This window comes from Apodemus sylvaticus, chromosome 11 (assembly GCF_947179515.1).
Source record: "Apodemus sylvaticus chromosome 11, mApoSyl1.1, whole genome shotgun sequence".
Lineage (NCBI taxonomy): Eukaryota > Metazoa > Chordata > Mammalia > Rodentia > Muridae > Apodemus > Apodemus sylvaticus.
The window spans coordinates 2,379,772-2,395,905 of record NC_067482.1 but is presented as its reverse complement, the minus strand read 5'-3'; the positions used below and the strand labels follow the sequence as shown (position 1 = coordinate 2,395,905).

Here is a 16,134-nt window from a genome sequence, read left to right as displayed (position 1 = left end):
TACGTCATCCCAGCATCTTTTCCCAAGAGAGAATTTAAAAGCTAAAGGTTTTTCTCTGGTCAGTGCTTTAGCCAAGGGACACACTTTTTGTTTTGTTCTAGGGGCTTGTTTTGGGTTTTGGAGATGGGGGTCTCATTTCGTAGCCCTGGCTGGCCTGGAACTCACAGAGACCCACCTGCCTTTCTCTTGGGTGATGGGATTAAAAGTGTGTATCACTAGATCTGATGATACATTGTATTTTTTTAAAAAAACTTAAATCTGTATTTCCTATTTCCTTAAACTTCTTCTTTACCAATGAACTGTGTTTGGCTGCCAAGTATTAGGGAATTTTTCACTGTGTCCCCACTATTGATGCAGTTCCATTGCATAGAACAGTAATTATTCAGTTGAGTTAAATCCAAAGACTCTGCTGATAGCACAGCATATTTGTTTTAGTGAAAATACTAGTGAGCTGGAAAGAGTTATGCATTGTGCTTTTTGTTCTCTCAAAAATCTCTGTCCATGGGCTGGACGGAGGGCTCAGTAGTGGCTCATAACTTCCTATGACTTCAGTCCCTGGGGATCGATGCCCTCTTCTCAGGCACAATATATATGCAATGCACAGACATGTATGCAGACAAAACACCCATGTACATAAAATAAAGATAAAACATATAAAAAAACTTTGCCTATCCCAAAGTCAAAAGATTTTCACATGTATTTCCTCAGAGATTTTTTTATAATATTAACTTGTACATTTAGTGGTGGTTCTGTTTTGAATTGTAGATGGTGTGAAGTGTTAAGGTTTATTTTTTCACAAATATCAGTAAAGCTGTCTTTTCCTAACACCACTGATGAAAAGAATCCCTCCCTCCCCACTAACCCTACCCTCCCTCTTCCCTCCCCCTACCCAATCCCCTCTCCCTGTCCCTCCCTCCCACCACACACTCTTTTCTAGTCTTTTGATCCATTCTGCCCTTAAGTCCACACCACAATAGGTTGATGACTTCAGATTTCTGTTAAATAACATTGTGTTGTTTGAAATTATGCCTTCCATTTTTTTCATTTAATTATTTTTCTTGTTGCTTGTTTGGGGTATATATGTCCTGTGTATGTACTAAAAACACTCCAGGACCACAGTTCAGGAGTGGCTCCACTCACAATTGATGAATCTAGAATTAAGGTAAAAAGTCAAGTTAATGGATTCTGAATTTGTCCATAATGTTCTGTGTAAGTTTAGTGTACAAGCCTTACATGTTTTTTGGTTTTGGTTTCGTTGTTGTTTTAGCTATAGTTATTCCTATGTTTTTTGACCCTTTTTTTTATATTAGTGGGGTGGAATTTTTACACACACACACACACACAGTTCATTATAATACTGTTTTATTTTTGGATAATTTCTTGCCATTTTTTGATACTTTACTGAAAGTTTACACTGTGACCTATGCCCTACTTAATGTTTCTATTGCTGTGATGAAACACCATGACCAGAGCAACTTGGGAGGTGGGGGAGGAGTTATTTGACTTACACTTCAACAGCACAGTTATCACTGAAGGAAACTAGGACAGAAACTCAAACAGGACAGGAACCCTGAGGCAGGAGCTGATGCAGAGGCCATGGAGGATGCTGCTTACTGGCTTACTCTCCATGGCTTGCTCCAGCCTGCTTTCTTATAGAGCCTAGGACCACAGTCCAGGAGTGGCTCCACTCACAATGGACAGGGCCATCCCACATCAATTACTATTAAGAAAATGCCCTACAGGCTTGCCTACAACCCAGTATTACAGAGACATTTTCTCAGTTGAGGTTTCCTCCTATCCAGTGACTCTAGCTTGTGTTATAGTGGCATAAAACTAGCCAGTGATGTTGTTTTAATATAGACAGTTCTTCTCAGTCCTCTGGGTATGTGACATTCATGCTTATTTCTTAGTGTGTGTGTGTGTGTGTGTGTGTGTGTGTGTGTGTGTGTGTGCGCGCGCGCGCGCGCGCGCGCGCGCGCACCCCCTCCCCTCCCACCTCTTCTCCACTGGTCCTGCCCATGTTCCACCAGGGTGTACACGGTTCCATATGTAGGACTCGATGCTGCATTCACAGTACTTAGAGTAAAACCCAATATAGATAAATTCAGTGGGAATTTGGGAATAAATAGTTGATATTTTATTTGAAAAGAAGAAAATCTCTTTTGTCATTTCCTTGGGCCTAGAATACAGCCTTTGCCAAATGCAACTTCAGAGAATTCAGAATTAGAGCTCAGAACCTCTGTTGAAAAGTCTGTCTTTAAAATATTGATTTACAGTGATTTCCACGTCTTTGCCTTTTTGTAAAATTTACTTTCATGTGTATCAGTGTTTGGCTTACATGTATGTATGTGCACCATATGTGTACCTGGTGTCCCCAGGCTGTCAGAGGATGTCAGATGCCCTAGATCTGGAGCAGTGTATAGTTGTCAGCTGCTTTGTGAGTTTGGGAACCTACTTTAGGGCCTGTGCAAGAGCAGCCTATGCTTTCAAACACCAAGCCGTCTATCTCTTCAGCCCTTTCTTGTTGCTGTTTATACAAGGCTGTATTTCAACAGTGACAGCAGCATGTCACCAACAGAGACCCATCTTTCACTCCTTTAACTCACACACAATAAGAGCACCTATGGTTCCTTGTTCCTCCATTTCTAGATGGCATATTGTTTTAGTCTTGTAAATATAAAGAGCTTTTAACAGAAAAGTGTAAGTGATAATCAGGGCACTATAATTTGTGTTTTACTGATCTGAACTTGTTTACTCTGTGTTTAGAGACAGGGTCTCATGAGGTAGCTAAGTTGACTTGGATCCTCCTGCCTTAGCTTTCCAAGTGTAGGATTACAGGTGTGTGTTATCAAGACTGGTTTTTGAATTAATGTTTTAAACAAACAAAATGTGTAGGTATAACTGTTTATAATTTTTGTTATAGGCATTCTATCAGTCACTACAAACAAGACAAATAAGATTGTGTTGAAAGAAGTGGAAATGAAAATTTTTATAAGACCTGCATTTGTACAGGTCTTGTAAATGCTCATCTGTCTCCACCCTCTCTCCTCAGGGCCATTTTAAGTGCCAGGTCCAGGTATTTTGCCTCAATGTTGAGTGGCTGCTGGGCTGAAAGCTTCCAAGAATGTGTGACTCTTCAAGGGTAAGTACGCATGTTTTATGAGTCAGTGTAACCATACATGATTACTGGTGACATTACACACAGCATTCTTCCTGTGTGTTCAGTGAAACATGTCTTAGAAGGTAGAACTTCAGACATAACATTTTCTAAAACAAAAGGCAGAGGAGCTCATGTAGTAATCAAGGTCTGACATGAATCTGCTCAGGCCCTGAAACAGTTGAGAGACTGAAGTACCACAGACCAGTTCTCCCACTTGTGAAGGTTCAGGGCTCATCACCACTTCCTTAGCCTGCAGACATCTGCTCTCTGTGTCTCATGTGCCATTTGCCATTTGTATTGTCTGAAAGGATTTCTGTTGTGTCTCTCTGAACACTCATCTGTCCTACCCAGGCTCTAGCCTCTGCTTAATTTAAGCTTATCTCTTTCCAGTGGCCTCCTCTCTGTATGCTGAAGGTTGGAGCTTCAGCTTCTGATTTGGGGAGGACACAGTCAGTTCATAGCGGACACATTCAGATTATGAGATATTTGAACTGGCAGCCTTAAGGCTTCATTACCCTGTGGGTAAGAGGAGTAAAAAGGCATGCCTGTTGCTGACATTTGTTATCACTGTTGAAATACAGTGTAAGGGGGCTGGAGAGACTGCTCAGTGGTCAAAGACCTTCCTGCTTTCCAGAGGACCCCATGGGAATTCCCAGTACCCAAGTTGGATAGCTCACAGATGCCTGCAACTCCAGCTATGGGGATCTTATGTCCTCTTCTGGACTTCAAGGACACTAGCACACACAGACACATAAATAAAAATTTAAACATCTCAAAAAACCCCCAAACAACTTGAAAGATTTGTCTGCCAGACTGATAAAATGTTTTCCTTTGAGGTGAACTTAAAATGTCCTCGGAGAATAAAAGAGGTTGAACTGGTAGTAGCCACCTAGCTTCAGGAGTAGCTGCTTTGTGTTAATTTTGGAAACTGGTTTAGGGCCTGTTTCATATACTTTCAGCCTCTACTTTTAAAACTGTCAATATATCTTGGTAAAACTGAATTCAGTGAGAATTCAAATTAAGAATAATACTAGTTGGATTTATAATCTAACTTTTTTACATGCCTTTTTATTTTTATGTCTCTCAGAATTCTCTTAGAAATGAATCAACTAGAATTTCTATGATCTATTCAATTGTTGTAAACTTTTCTTTATATTTTATACAGATTTTTGTATATTAAATGAGTCTATGACATTGTTACAGAACATGAAGTCCAATTTAAAAAAAAATATTTATATTGATTCTTTGGGATTTCCTCATCATGCACCTGATCACAGTCACTTCCCAGGTCTTCCATGACTGCCCCCAACCCTTGTGGCCTCCCCACTTTTTTTGGTAAAAAGAAAAGTAAACAAGATCAAGTTGTGTTATCTGTATTTGACAATATAGATAACACAACTCTAAACTCTCAAATAGAGCTGAGCCCCTCCCCTCCTGGGCCCCACCAGAAGCCATCGCTTGAGGAGAGCAACACTTCAGCATCCCCATCACCAACATCCCCATCATCAATATCCCCATCACACTTTTAAATAGTTCTCTTCTGCACCCTCCTGTCTAGGCTGTTACTGTTTTTGTAGAGCCTTAATGGCGTGGTTGTTGTCACAGAAGCCTTCCATGTCCCTGCCTATCAACTGTGCATCTGTAGTAATCCATATCACAGCAAAAGTAGCCTTCTTGCTCTTCACAGCAGTGGGAGTATGGATTGTGGGCTTTCACACAGTGTCTGTCGACAGCACAGATCACAAACAACTCCTGGCTTCAGTAGGACCGTGGACCACTGGAGGCAGCAAAAGCCACAGACAAAAGCATGGGTCCAGGCTGCATACAAACCACTGACATCTGCATGGTCTTTGGTGGTACAGATATCAACAGAGACTGGCTGCAGTCAGACCACAGACCTGGGCATGCCCCTCAGTAGTGCAAGGGGCCCAGGTGAGCCCAGACATCACTGTGGCATCAGGCGGAAGCTCAGGACACTCAGAGCAGAACATTAAGACAAAAAAAAATGCCCAAACAAAGCAATACCAGAGAAAAAAGTCTATAAAAATTACTATCCAAAAAAAAAAAAAAAAAATCCCCAAAGAGGACCAGAGCTCTAGAGACTCGATCTCACTTGCACACTGCCTCGACTTCAGAGAGCCTAGACTCCCTCACAGCCTGTGGCTGGAGTAACAAGGCCCTCACAGGCTCACAGTTAATGCCTAACTACCCGGGAGTAGGACTCTTGTGATACCGTTAGAAAGATGAGGATGTGTGGCCTTGTTGGAGGAAGTATGTCACTGGTACTGAGCCCGAGTCAGGTCTCCACCTGCCTGCCAGCCTATTGTCTCCACCTTTCTGTCTCTGTCTCTGTGTGTGTGTGTGAGGATGTAGCTCTCAGCTATGCTCCAGCACCTGCCTGTATGCCACCATACTCCCCACCATGATGAAAATGTGCACACACACACCATTGAGTTTGTTTCCACTGCTGAACAGAGGGCCTACCCTTAAGTGTGGTAAATATACCCAATGAGACTATTGGAGAAATCAATTCTCTTTGTATGCTGGTATCAGTTTCAGATAGCTGCTTGGTTAGGGGTGGACGCTCCTGTCCCCTTCTCTGCCTCAGCACTGAGAGCCCGTCTGGTTTAGCTGTGCAGGTCCTATGCATGCTGTCAGTCTCTGTGAGTTCATACAGGCATCTCTTCTGTTATAGTTGAAGGATACTGTTCCCTTGGAGTCATCCATTACTGCCGGCTCCTCCAGCCTTTCTGCCTTCTGTCCGACATAGATCCCCAAGCCTCAGGGGAGGGGTTCAATGAAGACATCCCACTTAGGACTGAGTGTTCCAAAGTCTGTCACTGCATTTTGTCCAGCTGGGAGTTTTTGTATTAGTGCCATCTATAAGAGGAAGCACCTGTGATGATGGCTGAGCTAGGCTCTAATCTATGGTTGGAATGGAATCTGTGTTTCTTTAGCAGAATTATGGTATTTGTTTTTCCCCTAGGCCCATGGCCTATCTTGTCTCAGGTTATTAGCCAGCCAAGCAGTGTCAGGCATGGGTTCCATCTGTGGACTGGGCCTTAAATGCAGTCAGAGTGGTTGGTCACTCCCACAACATTTGTGCTACTATTGCAGCAGTGCATCTTGCAAGCCAATCAGCGTTGTACAACACAGGGCTTGTAGTTGATGGTTACCTTTCTTCTCTGGTAGCATGCAGAGTATATTCTAGTGCCATAGGGAGGAAGGCTCTGGTTAAACACAAGTTTGACTCCTCTGTGTTCAAATGAGATAGAAGAGGGTTGTCTTCAGTCAACCAAATAGCCAGAGAAGTTTGGAATTTCCATGGGATGAGGAAAGGGCTTCAGCCAACAACTCACCTAGAACGTAACCCATTCCTGGCACTGGAGGTTCTGCTTGGTGACAAAGGTGTCTAGTCGGGCATCCTCTCCCCACTTACTTGGTGACCTCATTTAGACTTCTCTCAACTCTGTATGTGTTTTAGGATATTTCTACAGACGTAGGTTTCTGTGTGACTCCTCATGGCCCTTGCTGTCACTTGTCCCTACCCACTTTCCCTCCCTTACCCCCTCTGCCACCCCATTTGATCCTCCCATTCCAGTGCCCCTCCCCCTATCTCTTCATAGCTATATATTTTGTTTCCTTTTCTTGGGGAAGTCCTTCCCTCCTCCTAGTCCCTCACTCTATATCTAACCTCTTTGGTTATACAGTTTGTAACGTGCCCATTGAAGACTTAAAAGCTAACCTCTGCATATAAGAGAAGACATCCAATGTTATCTCTTTGGGTTGGCTTACTCACTCAGGATAATTGTTTCTGGTATTATCCATTTACCTGCCAATTTTATAGTTTCATTTTAACTGCTAAATACTTCACTTTATGAATGTACCACATTTTGTTGCCTACATTTTTGTTGATGGGTTTGTAGGCTCTTTCCAGTTTCTGGCAATTATGAATACAACAGCAATAAACATATAGTATCATTCTTTGGACAAATGCCCAAGAGTGGTGTGTTTGTCAGGGTTCTCTAGAGGAGCAGAACCAGTAAAATGATTATATACACATAGGGGATTTAGACTGGATTACAGGCTGGGGTCCTGTTAGTCCAACTATGACTACCAATAGAAAGCACAAGAATCCAACAGTTATTCAGTCCATGAAGGTGAGTATCTCAGCTGGTCTTCCCACTTCAAAAGATCCAGATTAAAATTAGATCTTTTCCTTCCAATGATTTAGTTAAGAAAAATCCCATGAAGATGAAGTCAAGTTGCCAGCAGATATAGCCTTCACAAGAGTTATAGCTGGATAACTCTTTTGGTTATCTGTTTGGTGGATAACAAACAGATCTGTTTGGTGGATCAAACAGATGGTGGATCTTGTTCTAACTTGGAGGAACTACCATACTGATTTCCATGTAGCTGTACAAGTTTGTATTCCCACCAGCAGTGAATGAGTCTCCTCCCTGCACCTCCCAAATCCTTGCTAGCATGAGCTGTCATTTGGTTTATTGATCTTGACCATTCTGAGTAGTAACAAACTGGTGTCAAAATCTCTAAGTAGATTTGATTTGCATTTCCCTGATAATTAAGGAGGTTGAATATTTCTTTACATTTTTCTCAGCCATTCATCTTTTGAGGACTCAACTTAGTTTAATCCTTTGTGAACTCTCTGCTTTGTTCTGAACCCTGCTTTTAAATAGGGTCATTTTTTTTGATGTCCAGTGTTTTGTTGTTTATATATTACAGATATCAACTGTCTGTTGGATATGTAGTTGGTAAAGATCTTGCCTGTTCTGTGACCTGCCACTTTGTTTGAACTTTGTTCAGACTTTGGCATGCAGAAGCCTTTCAGCTTCATGAGGTCTTTTTATTAATTGTTGTTCTTCATGTCTGCAATATTGGTGTTATGTTCAGAAAGTCTTTTCCTGTGCCTATTCCCCACTTCTCCTTCTATCAGATTCAGGATTCAGGGTATCTGGCCTTAAGTTGAGGACATTGATTTATGTAGAGTTAAGTTTTGTACAGAGTGATAAACAGGGATTTATTTTCATTCTTCTGCATGCCACACCATTTGACCAGTACCATTTGTTGTAGATGCTACCTTTCTCTAGTGTGTAGTTTTAGCTTATTTAAAAAACAAAACAAACCCAAGGTGTCCATAAGCAGGTAGACTTATGTCTGCATCTCAATTTGATTCTGTTAATCAGTGACTGTTGCTATCCAGTACTGTGCTGTCTTTATCACTCCAGCTCCGCTGTACAAATTGAGATCGAGGATGACAGTACTGCTCCAGCAGCTCTTTTGCTATTCATGTGCGTTTCAGCTATCCTGGATTTTGTGTTTGTGTATGAAGCTTAGGATTATTTTTCCCATTTCTGTGAAGAATTATGTTGGAATTTTGATAGGAAGCTCAACGAATCTGTAGATTGATTTGGTAGTGTGGCTCTTTGCAGTGTGGTTGCTCTGTCTTTAAGAAGGAGATCTTTCCCTGCTCTGGTGTCTTCTTCAATTTCTTTCTTCAGTGTGTAAAAGTTTTACTATGCCAGGCTTTCCCTTGTTTGGTTACAGTTATCCCAGTATATCCTCCACACCCCAGCTATTGTAAATTTCTTTCTCAGTCTTTTTCAGTCTGTTTGTATGTAGGAAGGCTACTGATTTTTGTGTGTTAATTTTGTATCCTGTTACTTTGTTGAAGTGTTTATCAGCTGTAGAAGTGTCCTGATGGGGCTTTTAGAATCTTTTATGTATAAACTCATACTTTTTCCAAGCAGTTCCATTTTTATGAATCAAAATCTTACAGAGGTTGCTTTTGGCTGTGAATTTGGAATTTGACTATAGTCTGCTTTAGACTATAAGCCTCTAAGTCTAGAACAGAGCCTGCTTATTAATAAATAATAAGCATAAATTGGCAGACAAATGAACAGATAGAGGGGAGAGTGAAATCCCCTTTTCCCATCAACAAGTACAGGAACTTGAAACTTTCAAAAGCAGAGTTCAGATGATAGTGTGTGGTAGTCTGACCTTAGATGCTTTCTTTTTAACTGAGTATACTAATGTACTTGTCTGATTACATGTTAGCTGGAATAAATAGTGCTTTAAATCTGCTCACTTAAGCTACGCTATTGACTAAATTGTTATTTTCTAGGTGGAATTAGTAGTGGTGTGCAAGGAGACACAGCACACTTATAGCACTGCTATGTGAGGGACACAGGAGACACAGCATGCAGTGCACACTTACAGCACTGCTGTGTGAGGGACACAGGAGACACAGCGTGCAGTGCACACTTACAGCACTGCTGTGTGAGGGACACAGGAGGCACAGCGTGCAGTGCACACTTACAGCACTGCTGTGTGAGGGACACAGGAGGCACAGCGTGCAGTGCACACTTACAGCACTGCTGTGTGAGGGACACAGGAGACACAGCGTGCAGTGCACACTTACAGCACTGCTGTGTGAGGGACACAGGAGACACAGCGTGCAGTGCACACTTACAGCACTGCTGTGTGAGGGACACAGGAGGCACAGCGTGCAGTGCACACTTACAGCACTGCTGTGTGAGGGACACAGGAGACACAGCCTGCAGTGCACACTTACAGCACTGCTGTGTGAGGGACACAGGAGACACAGCGTGCAGTGCACACTTACAGCACTGCTGTGTGAGGGACACAGGTGACACAGTGTGCAGTGCACACTTACAGCACTGCTGTGTGAGGGACACAGGAGACACAGCCTGCAGTGCACACTTACAGTGTTGCTGTGTGAGGGATATAGATGGTTCAGGTTTAGAAAATGAAGAAGTTCATTTGTGTCAGAACAGCTTTGGAGAGAACTGGAGGTTTGTGATAAAGAGCTGTATAAGAAGCCGAGAAATTTGGACTCTGTGGGCTTGTGGAACTCTGTGTGTGGGACACTATAAAAGATTTGCTGTGTTTTGCAATATTCTTGTAATGGCAGTGTAGGAAATGGAATGCAAGTGGCTTTCAGGCAGGAAATGGCATGAGAAGACACTTTCCTCCTGTGGATGGGAGAAAGTAAGAAGGTATAAAGCAGGGTGGTGAGGGGATTATATATATCAGTTTAAGAGAGTTGTTAACAGCAGGATATAATGGCGGAAAGGACTAAGATCACCCCCAAGGGCCATCTTAGTCACTTTTCTTTGCTATGAAGAGACAACACCACCAAGACAACTTATTAAAGCAAGCATTTAATTGAGGTCTTGCTAACAGTTGCAGAGGGTGAGTCTGTGACCATTGTGGTGGAAAGCGTGGTGGTAGGCAGGCAGGCAGGCAGGCAGGCAGGCATGGTGCTGGAGAAACAGCTAAGAGTTTACCTTTGATCCACAAGCAGGAAGAAGAGCGAGGGGGGAGGGAGGGAGGAAGGTAGAGGGGGGGAGGGAGAGAGAGGGAGGGAGGGGCTGGGCCTGGGCATATGAAATCCCAAAGCCCACCAAAGAGATATTTCTCCAAGCAAACTGCACTTCCTATTTTTCCCTAAACACTCCACCAACTGGGAACCAAACATTCAAATATATGAGCCTCAGGCCCATTCTCTGTCAGATCACTGCAAGGCTTACTTTGGTATCTGGGTGAGTATCACTGAGAGTTTTCCGTGGTAAGGAATGACTTTTAGAGTGAACAATCTGTATTCAAGCCAGAGTAGAGGTTATCACGTCAGCACTAGTCAGTCCCATACTTTGCACACATAGAAATTCTGAAGTCATGTTTTTATTCTTTCACTTGGTCAGGACACCAGCCAAGCTAGACCCTCTGATAAGTTGTAATTAAGAAATTTCTATAGCAAGGGCCCTTCTAATGAACAAACGTGTTCATTTTAAGTAAAGCCAAAGTCTGTCAAAAGTGCGGAGGAGAGATTGTGTGTGTGACAGTCACCTCGCAAGCCCCCTCTAACTCAAGAAGTCTGGAAGAAGATGCAGAAAAATCCTTTGACAGAAATCAAACATACTTTTATGATAAGGAGTCCTGGATAGACTAAGGATACAAGAGATATGTGTTCAGAACAATGCTGGAAGTCTTAGCTAGAGCAAGAAGATAGCTGAAGGAGATGAAAGGCTATAGATAAAAAGGGGAGAAGTCAAAGCATTCTTATTTGCAGACAATATGATGTTTTACCTAAAAGACCCCCAGGAGGAAACTTCTACAGCTGATAAATACTTTCAGCCGTGCACTAGACTGTCTCACAAAAATCAGTAGCCTTCCTAGATACACATGACAGTTTGAGAAAGAATTCAGGAAAACAATAATAACTTACAATGACCTAACAAAAAAATCCATGGTAACTCTAACCAAGCATGTGAAAGACTTGTATAATATAAACTTTAAAGCATTGAAGAAAGAAATTAAGATACTAAAAAGTGGATGTCCGTGCATTGGTAGGATTAATTTAGTTTAAAAAAAAAAAAGAAAGAAAAGACATGTTTAAAAAAAAGAAAAGGAAAAGCCATGTTATCAAAAGCAATCTTTAGATTCAGCACAGTTCCTGTAAAAATTCAAACACAAGTCTTCACAGAAATTGATAAGATAATCTTTAACTTTATAGAGAAACACATACACACAGAGATTAGCTGGAATAATACTGAAAAATAAAAGCACCATTGGAATTATCACCATCCCAACTTCAAGTTGTCCTGCAGAACTGTACTAATAAAAATAGAAGAGTATTGGTATAAAAAAACCACATTGATCAGTGTATTCAGAATAGAAAGCCTGAGTCTCATAACACACTGGAGAAAAGACAGCATCTTCAACAAATGGTGCTGGTCAGAGTGGATGGCTGCATGTGAAAGAATGCAAGGAGATCCACACTTATCCCATTCAAACCAACCAACACCAAATGCATCAGAGCCGCAACATCACACCAGATACCCTGAATCTCAGAAAAGAATGTAGGGAAGAGGCTGGAACTCATTGGCCCCAGGAAAGTACTGTTTGAACAAGATCCCCAGAGCACAGGCACTGAGACCAACAATAAATGGGGCATTGTGAGATGGTAAAGCAAAGGACACTCTCCTTTGAGTAAAGAGGCAGCCTACCAGATGGGAAAGGATTTTTACTAAATTATATATCTGACAAAGTTAGTATTTATAATATACAAAAACAAAAAACTGAATACCAAGAAAACAAATAACCCAGTTTAAAAATGGAGTATAGAGCTAAAGAGAGCTTTCACAAATGGCTGAGAAATACTTTTAAAATGTTGAATATCCTTACTCACCAGGGAAACACAAACTAAAACCACTCTGAGATTACATTTCTCCTCACTCAGAATAGCCAAGATTAACAGAAAAAATGACAGTTCATGCTGGTACAGATTTGGGGTAAAAGGAACACTTACCCATTGCTGATGGGAGTGCAAACTTGTCAACCAGTATGGGAATCAGTGTGTTATTTCCTCAAAAAACTGAAAATAAATCTACCAAAAAATCCATTCTTAGGCATATACCCAAAAGACTGCATCTTGCAACAAAGACACTTTCTTGCTCATCCATGCTAACTGCTGCTCTACCCAGAAACTGAGACAGCCTAGATCCACAGCTAATGAGTGGGTAATAAAACACGGTACACAGGGATGTGATTCAGCTGTTAAAATGAAGTTTGCTGGTGGATGGGTGGACCTAGAAGTAGCCATATTGAATGAGTGAACACAGACCAGAAAGACAGATACTGCATGTTTTCCCTCACGTGTGATGTTAGCATCTATGCTTTAGATCTGTGTGCTTCATTTGGAGTTCTCACAGAAGTTAGGTAGCTAGCAAGGGATCAGGTGGAATAGAGGGATGGAGGGAGCATAGAATATGGGGTTATAAATCGATTACTGGGAAGATAGATCAGTGGAGCGAAATGGTCGGGGACAGGAGGACAGGGTGCATGCAGAATATGGGGAGGGATAGCTAACACCAAAGGCTTTTGAAAAGCCAAGTGAAACCTATTGTAGAAGCTTCCTAATATATATACACACATAAACCGATTTTTAAAAGACTGACCATATAATGAGGAAGACAATAAACCTGCTAGATACCATATGATGCCAAATAAAAGTCCCAGTACTGTGAAGGGGTCACGTGTTTTTTGAGTCTTTCCCCAAAGGGGTCCCTAGACCTTCCCTAGATGCTAAAGGATATTACCAGTATCACTGATTAACCTCCACAACTTGACAGTAAGGCCCTATTGCTGAAGACACTGCATACTTACAGCATATACCATGGCAAAATGTAGCTAGTACTCAACTGGAAGCTTCACCTCCCTCCACTGGCTAGCTTTCAGAGTGCTAAAGACGCTGTACCTCCAGCTAAAGGAGACAGTCTTCTGTCACAGCCAGTCATGAGCCTTCAAAGCTATAATTATGACCTGCCTGACAGACATCCAGTGCAGTGGTGGTATGAATGTTAGGGAGTAACCAGCCACTTCTAAAATTTGAGGTCAACTCCATGAGGTGGAACAGATACTGATATTGTCAATGAACCTGACACTAGATAGGTTATGGGGCCAAAAAGAAAAACATTGACACAGCAATAAAATGGCTCCTATGGCATACTGCTATGCCTGTGCATTGCTCGGCCCTCATCAGAGAGAGACCCACAACAACAGGGCAGAGACAGACAGACAGACAGACAGACAGACACTTTGGAGTGCCCAGCCTTGGATGGGACATCTTCATCACACCTCGCCCCTCAAGGCTCAGAGAACTATGCTGAGTAGGGGGCAGAAAGATTGTAAGAGCCAGAAGCAGTGCATGATTTTAAGGAAACATCATTTCCAGACATAACCAATCGGATCCACACACAGGCTTCTAGAAACTATGACACCATGCACAAGACACCCCCAGCCCAAACCACACTAGACTCCATCATGAAGAAAATGAATTGAGCACAAAGTCCAACCCTACCCAAGAAGTTTTACACACATGTTGACTGCTAGAAAAAGTGTAATCGATTTTCTTCAATGGAGTGACAGTATATCAACCACACTCCAGGATGGGCGCATGTTCAGAAGCAGTTGAACAACACAGATTATGCCATGTATTTTAGTGGCTTAGGCTGTTTTAAGAGAAAAAGAACACAAAATTGGGGAGAATTTGGGAGGCCTTAGAAGATGGGACAGAATATGATAAAAATATACAAAATTCTCAGAGAGTAAAAAAAATCTAATCATAAAACATTTTAAACTTATATAAAAATCCATAGGTTCTGTGGTTATTTTTGTTGTTTCTAATTTTTTAGATTTTATGTGTATGAATATATATGTGTGTGTATATATACCACATATACATACAAGTGCTCTAACCACTGAGTCACCTCTCCAGCCCTGGTGCTTTTCTTGATTCTGGGTTTCACTGTGTAGCCCTGGATGATTAGAAATTTGCTACATAGACAAAACTTTTGAACTGAAGAGATCCTTCTGCCTCTTCTTCCCAAATGCTGTGTTTAAGGGTATGCACTACCATGCCCAGTCTAGCTGCTGATTTTAAATTAATGAAATACTTACATGGTATTTGAAGACTAGAAGTTCGCACTTCAAATTTATGGAGAAATAGGATGTGCCATTGGTACCAATTAAATTTGAAAGTTATTTTCTTCTTGCAGTATAACCCATGCAGAAATGAATGTTATGATGCACTTTATATATGGGGGAACATTGGATTTTCCAGAAAAGGCAAATGTTGGGTATGTATTACTTTTTGGTAAGTTTAAACATAAAAGTTGTGTGGGGTCTGTTTTGTTGAACTATTTTGCAAAGAATCAATGAAGTAGAAATTTCACTTTTATTGTCTGTTTTGCTGTATTTTGATTATATTTGGGGAATATGTAAAAACAGTAAGTATGAGGCTGCAGAAATGGCTCCGGGGTTGAGAGGACTTGCTGATCTTGCAGAGGAACCTGGTTCAGTTCTCAGTACCCACATGGAGGCTCGCCATCTGTAACTCCAGTTCCAAAAGATCCTGTGCCTTCCCCTGGCCTCCAAGAGCATCAGCCATGCATGTGGTACACAGACATAGATGCAGGCAAACACTCCTGCACATAAAATAAACCTTAAGGAGTGTAGCCTTTAGAGTGCTTTTCACTGTTCTGTGTGCTGCTGAGATGTGAGGGGAGAGAGACATCTCCACATGCTCCCTCCTCACCTCAAAGCACATGTATGTCAGTACTGACGATTTTGACCTAACTATGTAAAGCAAAAAGTTGGAGTTATAATTCAGATTCTTTTTTCTGCACATACTATATTATCAAGAAATTACTATGCATTATTCTTTTATTTTACATTTGAGAATTATCAGTTAATATCTGTTTATTTTAGTCAGATACTGAACGTGGCTGATATGTATGGACTGGAAGGATTAAGAGAAGTAGCAATCTATGTTTTAAGAAGAGATTACTGTAATTTCTTTCAAAAGGTAATTGTTAATTCTAACAAATCACTAGTTAATATGTGTTAGAATTTGAACTTCGAATATAGTCATGCTTAAAAATGTTACAATTTAGCTAATGAGTACTCTTGCTGAAAAATAGCACAAGAAATGCTTATAAAAAACAGAAATTAAATGTAATCATTTTAAGAAAAGTCAAATTGACATGGGAATTTATTGACAGCATATAAAAAATCTTGTATAGTTCAAAGATAGAGTATACACCTAGGTCTCATGTTGAGTTTGGCAATACAAGACAGGAAAGCTGTTCCCGGATCCGCTGTTCCCAGAGCCCCACAGAGGCTTTGCTGGTTCTCTCCCTTCCCTCTGCCGTGTCTGAGCACAGCCCTTGTCTGACAGTTTGAGCATGTTTTGGCTTGCATAAATTTACTGTCTAAAGAAAAAAACCTTTGTACATTAGTCTTAGAGCCTCCATTCTTTAATATACTTTGTAAATGTAAGTTAATTCACATAATTATACTTTTCTTATTTTTCCAATTTTCTATAATTTACTGAGCGTAAATTTATTTAACAATGAACAAAAACTCTTCAAAGA

The 16,134-nt window shown here is 41.2% G+C and overlaps 1 protein-coding gene across 3 annotated transcripts in view; it reads left to right on the top strand.

Moving 5' to 3' along the window:
* The window catches only part of Btbd8 (BTB domain containing 8), a 69,519-nt gene that overhangs the window by 27,172 nt on the left and 26,213 nt on the right, over nucleotides 1-16,134 (top strand). For all 3 annotated transcript variants that reach the window (XM_052198735.1, XM_052198734.1, XM_052198736.1), the window contains 3 exons: nucleotides 3,053-3,142; nucleotides 14,758-14,838; nucleotides 15,470-15,566. In XM_052198735.1, coding sequence (XP_052054695.1) covers nucleotides 3,053-3,142; nucleotides 14,758-14,838; nucleotides 15,470-15,566 — 268 coding nt within the window. The remainder of the gene's footprint in view (nucleotides 1-3,052; nucleotides 3,143-14,757; nucleotides 14,839-15,469; nucleotides 15,567-16,134) is intronic.